Consider the following 21,571-nt stretch of genomic DNA (forward strand, 5'->3'; position numbering starts at 1 on the left):
TTAATAACTTTAGCTGCCTAAGCTGCATATCTTGTATTTTTAAACGCTCTGATTAGTTGTACAAGACATTTAAACCATGAGCTTTGGGCTAAAACGAGGTGTGAATCATACGCCTTACGCATTCTTTTGTCATTACAAAGCCAAGGGCATGATAGTTCGCATTTATTCAATCATTTGGTCATGCTTGAGAGCCAGCCAAGTTTAAACAAAGATGGTGCTGCTGTGTCCTCCTCCTCCTCTGCTGCCAGTTGCCTGAACAGGGACCCAGGACGAAGCATCTCTTCCGTTCTCATCAGGGCAGTGGTTGGAGCCTATTAATTTTACCAAAAGAAAAGTCAATAGCCCCATGAGAGTTTGCCATTTTTTGTTATTTGCAAGAACTTTAAAGCTATGTGAAGACAGACACAAGCTCAGATTCACAATAGCCAGCAGGGCCACCAGAGCAAATTATATCTCCCTTCTCTGAAAGTGCTATACAGTTAAAAAAAAAAAAATTGCCAGGAGAAATTCAGTGGGTGTTAAGTAGTCTGCAGCTGCAGCTCTGATGCCTTATGTTAAAATTCCCCCTTTTTTGCAGGACTTAGTGCCTCACTATGTTTATCATGCTAAAAATGGGCAGCAGTTTTCTGTCCTTCTGAGGTGCAAAACAAATGAAAGGACTTTTAAAACATCGGTTTATAAACCAAACTCCCTCAAATTTTTGCTTAGCTACTTTGCAGCCTTTGGTCATCCAAATGTTGTCTACCCTTTAATATAGAAAATCCAGTGTCAGTATTTTTGAAAACATTTTTTTCAAGAATCTCCAAAAGTTCAGAAGGATTACATTCCTTAATTTATTGGCAAGAATGGACATAGTAGAAAAGTATGGTTGGTAATAATTATAGAGCAGCTGATTGCCAAAGCATCCACAATTAAGCAGACATTCAAAAGCTTTCCCCGACTATATAGTCCAAGTCAAAGAACTGCTGGCAAGCAGCTGGTTAATAATAATTAATGGGCTTGGTTTTACTAAAGTAGCCCAAAGAAATAGACTCAGGATTAAGCAGAAAGCAATCAAAAGTTGCATTGTCAAAGATTAAATTTACACCTCTCTCTCTCTCTCTTTCTCTCTGTGTGTGTGTGTGTGTGTGTGTGTGTGTAACACAAGTGATAAAGCATGTATTTATAATGCACCCATAGTAACAGAAATCTACAATTTTTTTAAAAAAAAGCTACGTGGAATTAAAAAATAATTATCAGAGGCAATTCTCTTATTAAAGGAAAAGTATAATCATTTTCTAAAAATACATTAAGGTGCAACACAGAAAAACAAGTAAAACTTAACCTGCATTAAGAACCTGCTCTTTTCAGGGAGCATCGGTTCCATAATCACAGGAAGAAAATTGTGCAACCGGTATTGGGCTTAAAATAGATGCAGCACAACTTGAAACAAAAGCTAAATTATTAAAACTACTAAACCCAAGTCCCAAGTATTGCAGCTCTCCACCTTGACTCTCAAAAACCCACCAGCGTCAAAAAGATGCCCATCCCTGAAACAAAGGAACCAACCCGAGTTTCGTGCTCAGTATGTCTCAGAACAGGTTTAGCCTTGCGAGAACTTGATGTGCTGAGAGGCAACAGTCCAAATCTTAAAAAAAGAAGAAACGGGATGTTTTAGTTGCTTTCCACTTTCAGATGCTTTGTTTTTACAGAACATGTTTTTTTATTGCTTACAAGTCTGAGTCACTTACCTGATCTGGCTAGAAGTTAGAGGTAGGATGTTATGTAGTTTTTGAGAAGTTAAAGCACTGCTTCTGCTTGTGTACTGATTCTCTGTTCCTGACAATAAGCCAAACAGGACCTAGACGACAGAAAAGAGAGAACCGTCTGGCCTCAATAGAAGAACATTTAGCTATTAAGTGCCCATTCAACTATAAAGTCATGTTATTTTAAAAAGTAGCGTGAGGAATACATGTAGCTTAAAGAATGTGCTGTAATTATTACCTACAATGCTTAAATAAGTGACAGTATCTCTCCGCCCAGTTGTGTTACCAGTTTGAGCTGGAGTTTCCAAAGATCAACATACTGTGTGTGGCCTATTATCTTCCCAGACTACATCTATTCAGCCTTTTGGGGTTTCCTTGCTTATGGCTATTCAGGGAAGATAGTACTTCTAATGAGAACATATAGCTAATTGTAAGTCATTGCACTGTTTAATTAAAAGATGATCAAAATAAGCCATTCCCTATATAGGTAGTTCTTGGTTAATAACCACTTGTTGTTCTGCCCCAGCTACGGATCCCAAAGAACACAGCACACACAAACTCTGAACAAAACTTAGTTTACTCAAATAATGCAGTTTTAGCAAATGCCGGCTGTTAATAAGCATTCTTAACAGCCTGCCAGAATTCCACAGATAAGATAGTCAGTGTCTTACTGGAGTTGGCAGAAAGCCCAGAACAAGGTTGCAAAGAAATCCCAACACGATGATTAGCGAACTAAAATTGTTTCCTGCAGCTTGTTACAAGCTGCATTCTTTCTTAAATAGGCTAAGGGCATGGCCAATTAGCCCCAAGCCTTACTCTCGAGATCTCCTCCTGAGGAACGACTCCTGCCTTTTGGCAGCTCTGCATGCTCGTGCATTGAGAAAAGGCTCCTCCTCTTCATCCTCTTCACTTAAAGGAGCCTCTGGAGCTTCTGAAGGCCCTGACTGAATCCCTGCCTCTGGCACCACATCTTCTTCAGCCTCCTCGCTGTCCGACTCGAGCGCCGGCTGCACAGGCTGCTAGTGCAGCACCACACCAGCCTTGTCGTCGGGATCAGCAACAATCTGCCAGGCCGCTGGCGGGCCCCAACACTTGTTCCAGAACTGCTCCAAGTTACAACGGCGCTGAACAAGTGACGGTTACCACCAGTCCTCAAAGTTCCGGCCATGCCAGCATCCCCACAATCACATGATCACAATCTGAGTGCTTGGCAACCAGCACGCATTTACGACAATTGCAGCATCCTGCAGTAAAGTGATCATGGTTTGTGATCTTCCCTGCCAGCTTCGCCCAAGCAAAGTCAATGGGGCAGCCAGCAGGGAAGGACACAAGGGTAAGTCTCTCCCACTGACACCCTCTTCCCCAGCCCTGTTGTGCTGGCCACCCGCACAATCTCATACAACATCTTGAACTTTGCTACGCTTGCGCCATGTCTTCTGAAGGTTTGCAAGCAGGCCAGCAGACAGTTTTGGTGGCTGCTGCCAGGTGTGTGAAGAAGTGTGGCTGGCCACGTGTGCATTTTCTCTCGCCATTTACACACTCATGCTCACTCAAGGAGCAAGCTTGCAAGCTTCCTTGGACTTGGACCATCTGCCAGTTTACCCACCAACTTTGATTGTTGGAAGCCAGCAGGAAGTTATGTGGGGCTTGCTTAACGATACATGGTCCTCACTTAACAATGACGATGGGAACTGCAGGGATTCTTCTTGATAAGTGATGTAGTCACCTGACTGTTGTACTTTATGACTGCATCGCTCAGTGATGGAAATTCAGATCCCAACTGCTATCGTAATTCAAGGACTACCTGTACTACTATCTCATTCTTCATTTTTAATATATGATTTGGTTATTAAATCATATAGGTAGTCCTTGATTTACGACCAGTCACTTAGCAATGGAACTGCTTAACTCTGGCGTTCGCTTAACAACTGCCACAAAACAATGTTGCAAATAATGGTTGGTTAGATGACCATCAGGACATACAACCATAACGGGCAGGCTCCATCATGGTTGTATGTCGAGGACTACATGTATATAAAAGCAAAGTGCATTGCACAGTTTATGGATGTAATCGTTTAATTAGTATTATCATTTCCACTTGGAAAATTAGTATTATGTTCTTCCAACCAACATAAATAGGCATATATGATCTAAGACAATAAAATCTATTTGGAACCATCTACATTCTCTCCCTTTGAACTTACAGAGGTTCGTTGTACCAGATGATTAAGGTTACTATTTAAGTGAGGAGTAAAAACATCCAAATCGAAAGGATCTATATAGCTCTCAAGAGCATCAATCTGTTTCTCAATCCTGAAACAAAGAAAAATAATCTCATTTACAATGTTGAAGGGCTGCTCCTCTTGGGTAGGCAAATGATCTTTGCAGTCCTTTGCAAATAAATTAATTTTACCAGATGGGGGAAAACCCCATCATAGCCCAACGTATAAAAACTTAATGAAATTAAACAATTTCCAACTATTTATGAAATGGAATGTCAAATATTATATCTTGAACTAAGATAATCAAACACTGCTCTTTCCCTTAATGCAGTCAGAAAAACTTTTGAACTGATCATCTATTAGCCAAAGATTAAAGATATTAAAAATGTTGCAGATTCATCCAATAAATTACCTTGATTAATTTTCCCTTCCATTTTTCTAGAACACTATAGCATACTGATTTTTTAAAAAAATATTTACTTGGTCAAATTTCAGCCAAATTAATTTCCTGAAATTCCGGTTCAGGCTGTCATAAATCAGGAAGATATGATAATCAGTTCCTGAATGTTGACTACCTGCAAAATTACAGACTATGTAGATAAAAACAATAAATGCTCTTTTTAAAAAGGTTCTGTTTCTAGTCCAACAGATTTTAGATTATTGTAGCACTACTTGAAACCTATGTTGTGTATGAACATATTGCAAAATATTATGTCTCAAAGTAAAATGGATATAGCAACATTCTTAAATGCATAAAAATAAGACAGTAAATTTATACACATAATACTTTATAGTATACTTAACTGGCATCATGCTTGTTTCTGCTGCTTTTCATATCTTCATTTTTAGTTGTCAGGACTATATTCAGATAACGAAGATCATACAGTAGTTGCAAAGCCCTGTTCTGAGTAATTGGTAGCTTTCCTTCTTTCTGTATCAGAAAAAATTGAATATCAGAAATGTCTATACACTCATTGAACAAAGCAGAGATGGGTTGCAGAGAGGTTTTGACCAGTTCTGGAGAACCAGTAGCGGAAATTTTGAGTAGTTTGGGGAACCGGTAGTAAAAATTGACTGGCCCCGCCCCTATCTATTCTCTGCCTCCCAAGTCCCACCTGATTGGGAGGAAATGGGGATTTTGCAGTAACCTTCCCCTGGAGTGGGGTGGGAATGGGGATTTTGCAGTATTCTTCCCATGCCATGCCCACCAAGCCATGCCACGCCCACCAAGCCACACCCACAGAACCGGTAGTAAAAAAATTTGAAACCCACCACTGGAACAAAGGTCTTTTCACATGTCTGAAAGCGGAATGTTCTATCAACATTCACACCAATCATCTACCAGAACTGATGCATCTCCTGATTGCACTCTGCAGCTAAAGTGCTCTAATGCAGCATTCCCCAATCTTTCCAGGTTGGCGGCCCGGTGTGGGAGGGAGGGGGTAGAAGAGGGAGTGATTTTGTGCAAGGGGCAGGTACGCATGCATGCACAGCTTCATTTGTGTGAGCAGTGGGTGCACGAGTGGGGTAGGCACCACCAGTCGCACAAGTGAGGCTGCGAGCACCAATACCCGGCGCTTGTGCGAGTAGGATTGTGAATAGGCCACGGCTCGGTAGTGGGCCATTGTCCACAGCCTGGGGACCCCTGCTCTAATAGTCAAATCTGAATAGATTCAGCAGCTAGTCCTCTATAGCTCTCATGCTACACTGATTAATATGTCTAATAGCAAAATATGGAAATACTTATGTCAGTAATATTGGCTATAAAATTATCAGCAGTCATTTTCACAGAACAATATTTAGATTGCTATTGTAACCAGGGTTGCATTCAGTCTAGTCTTTTTTACATTGCAGATAATTTATTTTAACTTTTAGAATGAGCTATCAAGTATATCTATTCAATCTAAATGAATAGTTCAATAATCACAGTAATTCATAGCAATCTTATTAGGCTAATCTTATGATTTTTTTAAAAAAAACCTTGTATATTCATTTTTCTCTTAAGTGCCACAATGCTGAGCCAATAATGGTGCATTGTGCCTCAGAACACTGCAGATCACAGGGGGAAGAATCCCTTATTTTTAAATTTCATGTCCCACCAACCACAAGCCCCAGGAACATACCTTCTCCCGTTTCCCTTCTGATAATTTTTCATAGCCAGCTAGTATTTCAGTCATGCATGTCTTGAGCAGTTCTTGCAAGATAACCTTGGGAAGAGTGTGGCCTCCAACTCGATTTATTTCTTGACACAAGCTGAAGAGGAAGGACTGGACACACCAAGATGGCTGTAAAGAGAGTGGAATGCTGTTGTACCGGCACATAAATTGTCCAGTAAGCTTGAATTCCAACCATGCTGGCTGGGAAACTCTGGGAGGTGAAGTTCAGAAGTCTTAAAGTTGCCAAGACTGGACACCTCTGGTCTAAATCGTATTTGATGGCAATACTCAGATAAGAGGGTGATTTACAATTTGAAATTTTTTGGCTTTCACTCCTCTCAAAGTTCAGACTAACAACTGGGCCAATTAATTGTTCTTTAGTGTTTTCAGAAGAGTTGTCACCAAAGCTTTTTAAAAGGATATTTAAGAAAATCTATGGACCATTATTGCATTTTTATGAAATTCCCAATTTCAAGGAAGATTGGAGGCAAAGCTGGACTCAAATTCAGCTCTGCTACTGGGCCACTGGTTAATTCCGGATATCAGTTCACTTCTTATATGTAAATTCATAACTTTTAATATAGAATGATCCTCATTCATGACACTGCTCTTGTTATTAGTGTATAGTTATATATAAACTGTTAAATAGACGGATACATACACAGACATGGTACTTAAAAGTTTGTGAACTTGTTTGAATGTTCTCAATATTTCTCATAAATATGTCCTAAAATATGATCTGTTCTCCACATATCCTAAAACTAGATAAAGAGAACTCAAACAATTAGTCAAAAACACTATATTTGTTCATTTATTTATTGAGGAATATCATCCAAAGCACCTTACATAAATATGTAAAAATAAAAATAGGGCATCATTTCTTACCTGGACAGGGAGCCGTATCTTAGATTTTATGCTGCTTCCACTTTCTGTCTCTTCTTCAATTTCACTCTCCTCCCAGTTGGTGGCTGTTGCCAGAATGGCTTCAGCTTCCTCTTTCAGCAAGGATTGAGTGAAGTTCTGGACAAGGACCTAGGATTCATTCACAAGCAAACAATTTATTTCGTTGAGGGTGTTCCTTGGAACCCTAACATAATAAAACTCTGAGGTCTGAGGTTCCTCAAAGTTCCAATTTATTAGAGGTGTCATGTGGCACATTAATGGTAAATAGCAGGACAGTTGCACAGACAACTCCGTTTCATAAATCCATTAAATTTCAATGCATAACTGTAACAGAAGTATTTCAGCTTTGAAATGCTTGAAAGTAGACATTTTCTATCTACCATCAGTGCCCAGCCTACTAATTTCAAAATATTTTCTTTAGAACCAGCAAAATTATTCCTGGGATGCATAGGAAGGATTACATTTCTAGGACTAGTGGGTAGGGATGAGACAAAACTAATTTTGGTTTCATTTCAGTGTGTGTTTCTTTAAAAAGAATCACTTAATTATCACCTCCTCTTAAACACTGTAATTTGGTAACAAGTTTTGGAGGTGAAGGTTTTTTGATGCAGTAAGCATCTCTGGGATCTCAAGCTGTCCGCTTCTATTTTAATTTCTTCCATTAAAAAATAGATGTGCTGAGTTAATGATCCTGTGGCTCAATTTGTTGAGCTTTAGTGTGTTGGGAGGCAACTAAACAGGGATGCATAAGCATAATCAGCTTGCCTCTCCTATTTTGCAATGTCAGCATATTTGCTCTCTATGGAAGAGCAATACAGGTAGTTTGCGATAGTGGCGAATATCTGTAGCTCAGGTGTATATAAGAGTGAAAGTTCATTCTCCGAGCTTGTGGGTTGATTTCCAAACATTTCGTTAACAAGCTAGGTATAACATCTTCAGCAGAGTTTAGGGGATGTCAGTGTCAGTATTCTTCCATTTATAAGGGCTTCAGATGTGAGTGTGTCAAGTGAGGATCTTGTGATGGGTCAGGTGTGAGTCATCAGTGAGTCTAGTGATGGGGAGGTTACACCAGGTCAGGGTCACTGGGAGGTGAACTGTTGGTGGGGGCGGAGTTGCACGGGTTGGTTGAGGGGTGGTGCTGTCTCTAGTTGGCTGTGTGGTTGATTTGGACTCTGAGGTACAGGTAGTTCTCGACTTACAACATAATTGAGCCCAAAATTTGTTGCTAAGCGACACAGTTGTTGAGTGAGTTTTATTTCATTTTATGACCTTTCTTGACATAGTTGTTAAGTGAATCACTGCAGTTAAGTTAGTAATACAGTTGTTAAGTGAATCTGGCTTCCCCATTGACTTCACTTGTCAGAAGGTTCCCAAAAGGGAATTACTTGACTTCGGAATATTGCAACCGTCATAAATATGAGTCACTTGCCAAGCATCTGAATTTTGATCATGTGACCATGGGATGCTGCAACGGTTGTGCGAAAAACAAATCATAAGTCACTTTTTTCAGTGTCATCGTAACTTCGAAAGGTCACTAAATGAACTGTTGTAATTTGAGGACTAGCTGTAGGTTGAAAGTGCAAAGTTGTTTCGCTCTCTTCTATAGCAGTAAAGGTTTTCTTTCATAGATGCACAGGTAGCCCTCCACTTACAACAGTTCATTTAGTGACCATTCATAGTTACACAGCACTAATAAATGTGATTTATGACTGCTTTTCACAGTTGACCTTTGCAGCATCCCCATGATCATGGGATCAAAATTCAGAAGGTTGGCGACTGGTTCATATTTATGACCGTTGCTGTATCCCAAGATCATGTGATCACCTTTTGCAGCCTTCTGACAAGCAAAGTCAATGGGGAAACCAGATTCACTTTTTTTCATTTTTTTTTTTTTCATTTTATTAAATTTGTATACCGCCCTTCTCCCGAAGGACTCAGGGCGGTGAACAGGCACAAAATAAAACACATGAATACAAAAGTTAAAAAACATAATTAAAACCAAATTAAATAATTTTTGCCCGAGACAATTAAAATTCCCAAAAATTTAAAACAAATTAAAATTTTAATTTAAAAATTTAAAAGAAGGGGAGAAAATTAGGCCAGGACTGCCTGCTGGAATAGAAGTGTCTTCAAACCACGGTGGAAAGTGCGCAGATCCGGGATCCTCCGTATCTCCGGGGGAGCTCGTTCCAGATAGTAGGTGCCCCCACAGAGAAGGCTCTCCCCCTAGGGGCTGCCAGTCGACATTGTTTGGCTGACGGCACCTGGAGGAGCCCCTTTCTATGAGAGCGTACCGGCCGGTGGGAGGCTGTTTGTGGTAGTAGGCGGTTCCGTAAGTACCCAGGTCCTAAGCCATGGAGCGCTCTAAAGGTGGTAACCAAAACCTTGAAGCGCACCCGGAAGACCACCGGGAGCCAGTGCAGCTCGTGCAGGAGAGGTGTCACATGGGAGCGCCATGTTGCTCCCATAACCACCCGCGTGGCCGCACTCTGCACCAGTTGGAGCCTCTGGGTGCTCCTCAAGGGGAGCCCCATGTAGAGAGCGTTACAATAGTCCAGGCGGGAGGTGACGAGGGCATGAGTGACTGTAGGGAGTCCCGATCCAGAAAGGGACGCAACTGGCGAATCAGGCGAACCTGATGAAAGATCCTCCCGGTCACGGCTGTCAAGTGCTCTTCTAAAGACAGCCGTGAATCCAGGAGGATGCCCAAGTTGCGAACCCTCTCCGTGGGGGCCAGCGATTCACCCCCAATAGTCAGCGATGGCGTCAACTGACTATACCGGGACGTCGGAAACCACAGCCACTCGGTCTTGGATGGGTTGAGCCTGAGCCTGTTCCTCCCCATCCAGATCCGTACGGCCTCCAGACACCGAGACATCACTTCAAGGGCATTGTTGGGGTGGTCCAGGGTGGAGATGTACAGCTGGGTGTCATCAGCGTACTGGTGGTACTTCACCCCGAAACCACGGATGATCTCGCCCAGCAGCTTTACATAAATGTTGAACAAAAAGGGCGAGAGGACCGACCCTTGTGGCACCCCACATATGAGGGGCCTCGGGGTCGACCTCTGCCCCCCTGCCAACACAGACTGCAACCGGCCGAAGAGAAAGGAGGAGAACCACCGTAGTACAGTGCCTCCCACCCCAACTCTTCCAACCGGTGCAGCATGATACCATGGTCGATGGTATCAAAAGCTGCTGAGAGGTCTAACAGGACCAGGACAGAGGAGCACCCCCTGTCCCGAGCCCTCCAGAGATCATCAACCAACGCGACCAATGCCGTTTCCGTGCTGTACCCGGGCCTGAAACCCAACTGGAACGGATCCAGATACGTCGTCTCATCCAGGTGCTGGGGAAGCTGTTGCGCAACCACACTCTCGACAACCTTCGCCACAAAACAAAGGTTGGAGACCGGACGATAATTAACCAACATTGCCGGGTCCAGGGAAGGCTTCTTGAGGAGAGGCCTCACCACTGCCTCTTTCAAGGCGGCGGGGAAGTCACCCTCACCCAGCGAAGCATTTATAATCCCCCGTTAACTGTGCCAGTTAACTTCTATTGCAAGAGAGAAAATCCCTCATCTGTGCACTTACATCAGATGTCAATAATCAGACCCTCATTTGTAGAATTCAAAGGAACTACTTTATTGTTCTATGCCTATTTCACAGGAATCTCCCAGACTGGTAGCTTTGAGACTAGATAAGGCTCAAACGTATGTGTGTATATGTGTATGTGTGTGTGTGGTCAGACTTTGCCTCTTACGTTTACATAATGATTCTAGATTAATTTCCCACCTGAGCCCTCCTTCCAACCGTGATGCTTGCTCTCCAACAACTTTAGGAGTATATTGATCTTGAAATATTTTTTCATGCTTCATGAATGACTCACATTTAAAGTAGCAGCTTCAGTTGTAGCAATCAAATATGAAGGCTCTTAAAATGGGAGAAAACTCACTCAATAAATGTCTCACTTAGCAACAGAAATTTTGGGCTCAATTGTGGTTGTTAAATCGAGGGCTACCTGTATTCCCAAGCATTTTCTTATTTTATAGGCGCCTGTTCTATTTCAGCCAAAAACAATAGCCCCCAAACCCTTTGCACTTCTATGTTAAGCAAATTAAATTATAGCTTGTTTTAGTCATCAGCCAAAATAGGCAGCGGACACTTCCTTGCCCCCTTCCCCCCAAAAGTCACTCACTTTAGCAGCAGCAGTGTTCCATATCCGATAAGCAGACAGGCTATCTTGCAATAGTTGTTCTTTTAATCCTTGCCATTTAGCCTGTACAGGATTCATTTCTTCGGTTCTACCTTTCCCCGTCTTCTTCAAAGACCAGAGCTCCCTTGTCATGTTTTCTGGGCACCCTGATTTTCCCAGAATGCATTGCTTCAAGTGTGGACACATTTCCCCTAACGACCGGCAAAGCCGTGCCATAAACAAAATGGTGTTGATTTGGGGGTTATGCAAGCTGTCTGTGCACCCTTGGAGCACCTCCTGAGCACGGTGCAACTTTTCCCTAACACAGCCCAGCAAATCATCCAAACAACGAATGCAGTGGCTGCGCAACAGCTCTTCAACTATGCTCGCGTCACCAAATCTGTCAAAAGCAGAGTTCTTGGAGCGTCCGTACAACGGATCTTCAGATGATGATGAGCTGGAAGGCAAGTAAGACAGCAGGTCTTCCAACCTGGCCTTCAGCTTGGAATCTAGTGCACTGCAGAAGTTCTGGATGCTGGGACTGTAGGCCTGCGCCTTCATAGACAATCCACTCTTAGTGAACTGGCTGCGGTTTGCCACACTGATCCAGGCAGCATCGGGTGGCAAGTCATTAGGATTCTCTGACCATAGGAAAGAGGCCATGTTACATTCAAATACGATATGCTTGCTGTGGTTAGAAGAGTCAAACTTTGCTTCAAGTTCCTGCAGAGTCAGAAGAAGCAGCTCTCCAGAGCTGTTGGAGATGTCATCAAAGCCTTCCTTTGTCAGAGTCTTGGAAAAGAAAACATTGCAGGGAGACAAATGGTCAGTACCAATCATGAGCACACAGATGATTTTAGGAGGCTGTGGAAAATATAGGACCAAGCTAATATTTGACATACGGGAATCCTGGAAGCTGCCCTTTTCTTACCCCACTAAGGTCCTTTCCATTCTTATATTCAAAACAGGAACCAAAGGATCAAGTTGAAAAGACAGAATGTTTTTTTGCTTCAAAACTGGCAGCCAAGAAGCTGTCAGAAAGTAAATGAGGTATTCAGACATACCATAACGTGGAAGAAACAGACCCAGAGTCATTTAGGGAAGGGAAAAAAGAACAGGATATCCAGAGCAACAAAGCAATAAAGATTGCTTCATTATGTTTTATGTTATTTTATCAGCATCTGCTAGCCATTTCTTAACTAAATTTTGCTAAGATCTTACCTGTAACCTGTCCAAAAAAAGTTGGTGTAACAGATCTTCCCAGAAAGAGATGGGCTTATCAAGAAGCCGATGACATACCGTCTCCCAGTTCTGACTCATAGATTCACTGGTAAGCAGCTCCCATACGGCATCACGGATCCTGGCCAAGCCTTTAAGGCTCTTCACATATACTAGTAAGTCTGTGATCCCAGATTTAATGTCTTCATTGCACCTGAAAAGAATTCTAGAGAGTAAGTAAGCAGTTTCCTTACTCCTATTACAGTTCATAGCTCTATTGAGGGCTACTTACAAGCTTGTACAAACTGTTATTTTTATTGTATAGGTTACAGCAAGGACCCATTACACATAATTATGAATCAATGCAACAAGAAAATGGTGCTGATAATCAGAACATCCAAGGCAAAATAGGCTAGGTTAATAGAAGACTAGAACCTTGAAAATATACAAGTCCTCCTGAAATTCTAAAAGAACAGGTAATGATTTATGAAAAGCCTGAAGAATTCAAAATAGCCTTTTACCTGTTTTCTGAGAACATTTGGAAAAAAGGAATTTAGAAATATAGACTAACAACTTTTACAGTTGTTGAACTATATACTAAGCAGGATGGAGACTTAATTTTTTTAAAAAAAGTGATGAGTAAAAACTCAAACCAAATCTGGATTACCATCTCAGAGCTGGAATAAGTATCAACATAGTATCAAGATAATGCTTGTAATGCTGAACAAAGTTTTGCTGTTATCAGCTTAATTCTCCATCTTTCAAGATTCAAGGCTCTCTTGTTTTTGTCAACTACAACAATCTTCATTAACTACAATTTTATTCCTACAAAGAGGCTATTCAATATATTTGCCAAGAAGGACACAATACCAAATATCTCCAACAAGGTATGTTCCTTACAGACTCACATGCTGATCCATTTCTGAAGTGTATCTCTAAGGCAATCCTGGCTTATGGGGTGTGCCAAAGTTCTGAGTGTTGGCTGGAATTCTGTGACAGATGGTGGCAAGTATTTGAAAGAAGTACTCAACTTGGTTTCTTCCTTCAACATGCTGAGCCCTTTCCCAAAGAAAATTGCAGCAAAAAGAGAGATCAGATCACTAATGATTAAACTGGATGCTTAAGAGACAAAGCAATATTCAATGGTATATGATCTTACTCACCTGCTGAATGCTGGCTGGTGATGGTCTCCAAAGTCAAGAAAAGCAAGCCACAAGGAAGAGATGGATCTGAGGGTGTTCCCTCTGGCAGGTTATAAAAGAGGGCGTGGGCTTGATACAGGGTTGTGACTAGAAGCTCCACCAAGGAGCAAATTTGTGCTTTGATGCCTGCATCTGATTTAAAATGAACAAATAAACAAACAAAAAAGTATAATAGTAGCTGTATATACATATCCAACCAAAAACATCTGCTTCAAGGAAAAAGTGTATAATAACAAGAAATAAGTGTATTCATGGACAATAACTTTTTTTCCTAAACACCATCAACCAATTAGAAGAAAGAAGTCATTTGATTATTAACTTCCATACTCTTAAAATTCTAAAAAGATGAAGGGAAAACAATGCTAAGTGATCAGCAACATCTTCTAGAAAAATATAACTGAAACTTTATTGATTTTGAGGAACTAGTGGCCTAGGTTGAATTCATTTGGTTATAATTTCTAGCCATTATACAGTAACCCTAATCTTATTTTAGAAATATAAATGCCTTAATATGGGAGCAAAAAATAATCAACCCACAATACTCCCTGAAAAAGCTGGAGACTTTTTCAAGGAAAAAGTAGCTGCCACTATTTTAACTTTCGTCTCTAATACTAATGAACTTCTTTACAATTTATTCAGCATGGGAAGGAACCTGCAAAGATCCACAAAGACCAGATTAATGGATACATGGAAGCTGCAGGTTCAAATCAGAGTAGCTAATGTTAGCACTACATGTGTACCAACCATGATGAGGCTGATTCAGAAGTTGCTGAATTGCAGATTTTCTGGCCAGCAGGAAATCTGCAAGAGCCTGGCGTGGTGAACTATCTTCAAGAAGCATAGCTGAGCACAGAGCTTCTGCTACTGCATGATCTGAAACAGTCCGGCATTTTAGAAGTGATTTGCTCTCCTGCAAGATAGTTGACCTAAAAGAGACATACAAAATGTTAGGAGATTTATAATATTCAATAGAAATTTAAACAATTACCGTGTTTTCCCAAAAATAAAACCCTGTCTTATATTTTTGTGAACCCTGAAATAAGTGCTTGGCCTTATTTTCGGGGAGGTCTTATTATTTTGGGGCGCATGGTGCAAGATGGGACTCCTCTTGCCGTCTTACCTGATTTCCAGCTCTGTCTCCCTAACCCTAACCAGAGGAAATGGCGGGGACTGGCTGCGCATGCATTTAAATATTTTCAGGGAGGGTTTATTTTCAGGGGAGGTCTTATTTTTGGGAAAACATGGTAAAAGCATGTATCATAAACGTAAAAATGGATATCTAAAGCCATACGAACTTTACATTAAAAACTCAGATTTATTAAATATTTTATTTTGAAAGCAAAAGTAACAATCAAATGGAATAAAATCTGCCGGACTGATCACTGACTATTCTGATAGTCTTTAGTGCCATCAGAGTACAGACTTCAGTTCTCAGAATTACAGCCACCGGGGCTGGAAAATTCTGGGAGCTGAAGGTCCGTATGTATAAAAAACATTCAAGTTTGACTTAAACAGTTCCAAAGAAGAGTGCAATGGAGCAAAAACCAAAGCAGACAAGGGCTGTTTTATTAAATACATGAAATAAAATAATGCATATGTCAGGAAGTTATTGCTGATTTTGCTGTTATGAAGTCAAACACCAGGGGGCGTTTTAATATATAGCTGTACTATATATTACAAAAAAGCTTTTATATAAAAGAGTAATATAATTAAAAGTAGCTGTCTAGGACAGTTTATTGACACTTCTTATTTAGGATCCTTACTGATAATTAAGATGCACCTTTTGCTATTTCTGATACTATTTCAGTATCTGAATTCCTAAGACAGGAAACCACATTTTCTTTTTCAAAAGAAAGCATCCCAGCAATAAAGCACATTAAACAACCGAGGCTTGGAAAAAGTATCTCAAGCTGCTTACCGGAAATGGCTAGCTGCTGCTACTTGTCGCGCAAGAATAGGAAAACATGCCAGTATTGGGCTGTAGTGAGTACCCGAAGAATCCAACTGCAGAAGGCCACGGAGGTGGCAGCATAACAGGTAGAGACGAGTGGCAGATAAATACTGAGAAGATTCCATAGCACTCCAGATTTTCTCTGGAATCTGCAAGAGAAGCTGAATTTGCGCTGCCAAGCAGTAGAACTTCTCCTGGGACTGGCATGTTGCCTAGACAGAAACACAAATGAACATCTATGGAGATTCTCAGTCATTCAGGTCATGGTTGTCCCAAAGGTGCTTTTTTCAAGAGGCAACTGGACTTTCTGGTTTTCCTTTGAAGATGTTTCGCTTCTCATCCAAGACGCTTCTTCAGAGCTGAAGAAACTTCTTGGATGCGAAGCGAAATGTCTTCAAATAAAAACCAGAAAATCCAGTTGCCTCTTGGGAAAAAAAAAGCACCTTTGGGACACACCATGAGCATCCTATTGGCCCCTGCCTTGAAATTCATTTGGGAGGACCAATATGACCTCTGTACTTTTCTTCAATAAATGTTGTCTCTGCTTTTCCTCAATAAACGTGAGATGTGCTATGAGTGCCAAGAGCAAACTTTTGAAGCATGCATGCGGTTTTATGGTATCTCATAGCTCACCTGAGTCGCACCCATTCTCAAAACACCAAAGCCACGAGCATTTTACCCAGACAAGCATTTTACCCTAACTTTCAAAATAATATTCTAAAAGAAAGGAAGCCACGGTAGACAGCTGCAAAAAAAAGCGAAAAGTATCCTTTTCTCTCCCCGTGAGCCAAGTCTCTTCTTAGAACCACAAAGGATTACCCTTTGCTTCCAAATCCTCTCTCCTTTCTCCCTTTCTCCCTTTTATCACCCTCCACCTTTACTCTCACACTTTCCTTTAACTTTAGGAGTTCCTTTAACTTTAACGTCCCGTACTTTACAGAAAACGGCGAGAGGGAAGCAATTCAACAGGTAAAGCTCTCTCCCTCCCTCCCTGCACCCACCCACCACCCCAGTCTTGGATACAGAGGGCAAGGCAAAGTTTGTCGCGCGGTCCCTCCACGCGCCCGCCCGCCCGGGACCCCAGGCTGCAGCCTTCCCCAGCCCCGCCCCTCAACAAAGCGCCCACCTCGCGCCGTGCCTCGCGCTGGCTGGTCGCCGCAAGTCCGGCGGCCCGTCCGCGCGCCCGTCGCTGCTGAAGCCCCCGCACGGCTTCGAGCAGATGCTCGGCGCTGACGCGCATCTCGGCTATGGTGTCGGCCGCCTCGATGAGGTCCCGGTACCTCTCCCCGACCATCTGCCTCAGCTCCTCGCGCTTCCCCTCAATGCCCGCGCGCAGCTGCCGCTCCACGCCTCTCAGCTCGGCCGTCGTGTGCTTTTCGAAGAGGGACTCGACTGCCGATGACCCGCCTCGCTTCAGGGCGTCCAGCGCTGCCGCCTCAGCGGCCGTGGTCGCCATCGCGGCTGCTTCTCACCCACCCACCCCCCGCCGCCTGTCACCCGGAACCGGCCACCTCGTCGGCCCTTTGACGTGTCACTCGTCCACCATCTTTGAGAAGGGCAGCGGACTGGCTGCTTAGGAAAAGAAGAAGCGCCTCCCCCTTGTGGACGCCATTTTTGTCCCGGGCGAAGGAAAGGGGCGGCTTCCTGGCGCCCTCCCACGGAGCGAAGTTGGGATCCAGGGCGATCTGCTTCTCTCCTCTTCATTGGAACCTTGTCATGTTCCACTCTTGAGGCTTTGTTAAACTGACGATCTTCGAAGTGTTGGAGTACAACATCCAGAATTTCCCATCAGGCGGGGATGGGGAACCATGGGGCATGTAGTTGGAACATTGGAATGATCTACGTGGTGTCCCAACACTTAGTGTTATTTTTATTGCTGCAGATGTAACACTCCTGATTTGAATATTTTTTTACTTTTTCACTTGATAAATCCTGTCCAGCAACCTCTGAAAAAACCTTAACCTGAGATTTCTGTGTCTCACAATAAACCCCATCTCCCATGAAAATGACTCTGGACCATGGAAAGCATTTAGTTAAAAATTACAAAGTGGGAACCCTTTATTTTAATGTATCCAAGCTTTTTTTTTTAGACTCAATGATCTTTGTGCCTTGCAAATATATTCATTTCCCCTTTCATTTAAATAGACATGTTTTCTGTTCAAAGAAAGGAGCCTGGATAGTTCAGCAGACTAATGCATTGTAATTTAACTCCAGCTGTCTGCAATTAGTAAGTTCGAATCTCGCCAGGCTCAAGGTTGACTCAGCCTTCCATCCTTTCTAAGGTAGGTAAATTGAGAACCCAGTTTGTGGGGGCAATAAGCTGACTTTGTAAAAATATACAAAAGTATGAAGGCTATTGCTTAACGCATTGTAAGCCGCCCTGAGTCTCCGGAGAAGGGCGGCATATAAATCAAATTAAAAAAAAAAAGGGGGCAGGATTGAAATAAATAATGTATATTTATTTAACAGTTATATATTTATCTTACAGTTAAATATTCTGTCCTGAAAAAATGGTAGGATTGCCAGATATTTTTTACAAAAAAAAAAAAAAGATAAACAGTAGACATAAAAGGTCCCTGTGATTTTTGAACAGCCAAGAGGACCAGATAAACAAATAGTTTGCTTAACTATTTAACAAGTTGGAAAATTCCCAGTCATTAGATTCTTTTTGAAATTTCTAACATAAAACGTTTACTATGGGTACTTAACTGTTATCTTTTTTTAATCTTCAGTTCATACCATCAAACTGTTCTGAGTGATGCACTAGATGAATTTTATTGGTTCAATTTATATGACGCCCTTCTCCAGAGACTCGGGGCTGCTTACAATGTGTTAAGCAATAGCCTTCATACTTTTGTATATACCTGCTTAGTAGGGCTTTCACCCCCCCACCCAAGCGGTGTTCTTTTTTATACAAAGTCAGCTTATTGCCCCCACAAACCGGGTCCTCATTTTACCTACCTCGAAAGGATGGAAGGCTGAGTCAACCTTGAGCCTGGTGAGATTTGAATTTGCAGTAATTGCAGACAGCTGGTGCTATTTAACAGCACTTTAATCTGCTGTGCCACCAAGGCTCTATGAGATAGAAATTTTAACTAAGTACATATTGTAGACAAAAAGGCTCCAAAAAGCTGTGTATATTAGGATGTGCTGGTTGTATGATTTGTTTAATTTTGTTAGTGGACTTATCCAAGAGCCTTTTGATAATTATGGTGAGGGGGAAAGAAATTAAAACTTAAACAAGAGCTCACCTGGAAAATAAAAAATGAATGAGACACAATATTACTAGTGATAATTACAATGATACAAAATGTCACAACTTCATAGAAATTAGTCTAAACTTGCCTATAATATTGATAAAAGGGACACAAGCTTTGATTGGGACTATCCTGGATATCTGCTGGTAGAGGGGAAATTAGCTTGGCTTGATATCAAGGACAGGTCAGCAAGCCATACACCACTTTCTCAAGGTCTGCATCCAAGCACACACATAAGTGCTATCTCATATTGGATATTGTTGAGTCTTCCCTCCAGTCTGCTTAAAGGTAGAGGATGAAATCTGACTGGTATAAACTATGTAGAACAGAAAACATGATGAAGATACTTAGGATACTTTGAGGACCTCTGAGGTCTCTATAGCAATGATGTTAACATTTATATCGTTTTAGAGTTCTAAATCATTGTCTACTGTACTGAAAAGTTGGCTTTTCCTAAGCCCAATATAAATAAACCTAGGCTGAGAGACTTCATTAAACAATCTGAATCTATTTGCTCCCTCCAAGAGATTTATGTTTTGTCTGTTTAATTTACATCCTGCTTTTCATTCAGGAACTTAAGATGAAATACTTAGCATTTCTTCGTATTCTTTCCGTTTTCCCCACAATAAATCTGAGATCACCAAAAGAGTGACTGGTCCCAAGTCTTTCTACTTCTGTAATCTGCATCTCCCAAGCAACTTAACTGCTGTATTATCAGGATGAGTTGGGCTAGTGGCCTGCCCTCAAATAATAATTCTAGTTAGTGCTTTGTGTGACAGAATCTCAGATGGGACTCAGTATAGAAGCAGTTTGTTTTTGTTTTTTGTTTTTATTGAATTTGTATACCGCCCTACTCCCGAAGGACTCAGGGCGGTGAACAGCCATAAAAATAAAACATATAAATACAAAATTTAAAATAGAGATAAAACAAATTAAATAAATTTGGCTGAACCATATTTAAAACCCCAATAATTTAAAACCGAATTTAAAATTCCCATTTAAAAACGGAGAAGTTTAAGTCAGGCCGGCTTGCTGGAATAGGAACGTCTTAAGCGTGCGACGGAAGGTGCGCAGATCCGGAATCCTCCGTATCTCGGGGGGGAGCTCGTTCCAGATAGTAGGTGCCCCCACAGAGAAGGCTCTCCCCCTGGGGGCCGCCAGTCGACATTGTTTGGCCGACGGCACCCGGAGGAGCCCCTCTCTATGGGAGCGTACTGGTCGGTGGGAGGCTATTGGTGGTAGCAGGCGGTCCCGTAGATAACCAGGTCCTAGGCCATGGAGCGCTCTAAAGGTGATAACCAAAACCTTGAAGCGCACTCGGAAGACCACCGGGAGCCAGTGCAGCTCGCGCAGGAGGGGCGTTACATGGGAGCGCCACGTCGCTCCCATCACCACCCGCGCGGCCGCACTCTGCGCCAGTTGGAGCCTCCGAGTGCTCCTCAAGGGGAGCCCCATGTAGAGAGCGTTACAATAGTCCAGACGGGAGGTGACGAGGGCATGAGTGACCGTGCGTAACGAGTCCCGATCCAGAAAGGGGCGCAACTGGCGAATCAGGCGAACCTGATGAAAAATCCTCCCGGTCACGGCCGTCAAGTGCTCTTCTAAAGACAGCCGTGAATCCAGGAGGACACCCAAGTTGCGAGCCCTCTCCGTGGGGGCCAATGCTTCGCCCCCAATAGTCAGCGATGGCACCAGCTGACTATATCGGGACGTCGGAAACCACAGCCACTCGGTCTTGGATGGGTTGAGTCTGAGCCGGTTTCTCCCCATCCAGATCCGTACGGCCTCCAGGCACCGGGACATCACTTCAAGGGCATCGTTGGGGTGGTCTGGGGTGGAGATGTACAGCTGGGTGTCGTCAGCGTACTGATGGTACTCCACCCCGAAACCACGGATGATCTCGCCCAGCGGTTTCACATAAATGTTGAACAAAAGGGGCGAGAGGACCGATCCCTGTGGCACCCCACATATAAGGGGCCTCGGGGTCGACCTCTGCCCCCCTGTCAACACAGACTGCGACCGGTCGGAGAGAAAGGAGGAGAACCACCGTAATACGGTGCCTCCCACCCCCAACCCTTCCAACCGGTGCAGCATGATACCATGGTCGATGGTATCAAAAGCCGCTGAGAGATCTAATAGGACCAGGATAGAGGAACAACCTCTATCCCGAGCCCTCCAGAGATCATCCACCAACGCGACCAATGCCGTTTCCATGCTGTACCCAGGCCTGAAGCCCGACTGGAACGGGTCTAGATACGTCGTTTCATCCAGGTACCGGGGAAACTGTCGTGCCACCACACTCTCAACAACCTTCGCAACAAAGCGAAGGTTGGAGACTGGACGATAATTAGCCAATGTTGCCGGGTCCAGGGAAGGCTTCTTGAGGAGAGGTCTCACCACCGCCTCTTTCAAGGCAGCGGGAAAGACACCCTCACTCAATGAAGCATTTATAATCCCCTGGAGCCAGCCTCGCGTCACCTCCCGAGAAGCCAGCACTAACCAGGAGGGGCACGGGTCCAACAAACGTGGTCGCATTCAGTCTACCCAGAATCCTGTCCACGTCCTCAGGGGTCACAGAGTCAAACTCATCCCAGATAACATTCTCAGGACCTGCCCCCGTCATCCCCCCTGGATCTACCCAGTCGGAGTCCAGATCTTCCCGAATCTGAGTGATTTTGTCATACAGATACTGAACAAAGTCCTCGGCTCTTCCCTCCAAGGGGT

General features: G+C 42.9%; 1 protein-coding gene across 1 annotated transcript; it reads right to left on the reverse strand.

Annotated features, from left to right (window-relative positions):
- Window positions 1-145: 145 nt before the first annotated feature.
- Window positions 146-17,046, reverse strand: COG1 (component of oligomeric golgi complex 1). Its single transcript, XM_070937708.1, has 14 exons — window positions 16,717-17,046; window positions 15,558-15,802; window positions 14,384-14,565; window positions 13,601-13,771; window positions 13,346-13,496; window positions 12,441-12,651; window positions 11,223-12,011; window positions 7,009-7,155; window positions 6,091-6,252; window positions 4,771-4,898; window positions 3,950-4,058; window positions 1,731-1,840; window positions 1,549-1,627; window positions 146-311 (listed from the first exon to the last, which is right to left on the reverse strand). The coding sequence occupies exons 1-14, from the start codon at window positions 17,044-17,046 to the stop codon at window positions 171-173; spliced, it is 2,955 nt and encodes a 984-aa protein (XP_070793809.1). The 3' UTR covers window positions 146-170.
- Window positions 17,047-21,571: the final 4,525 nt, after the last annotated feature.

Source organism: Pituophis catenifer, unplaced genomic scaffold (assembly GCF_029215685.1).
Source record: "Pituophis catenifer annectens isolate HBS135680 unplaced genomic scaffold, rPitCat1.0.hap2 SCAF_2, whole genome shotgun sequence".
NCBI lineage: Eukaryota > Metazoa > Chordata > Lepidosauria > Squamata > Colubridae > Pituophis > Pituophis catenifer.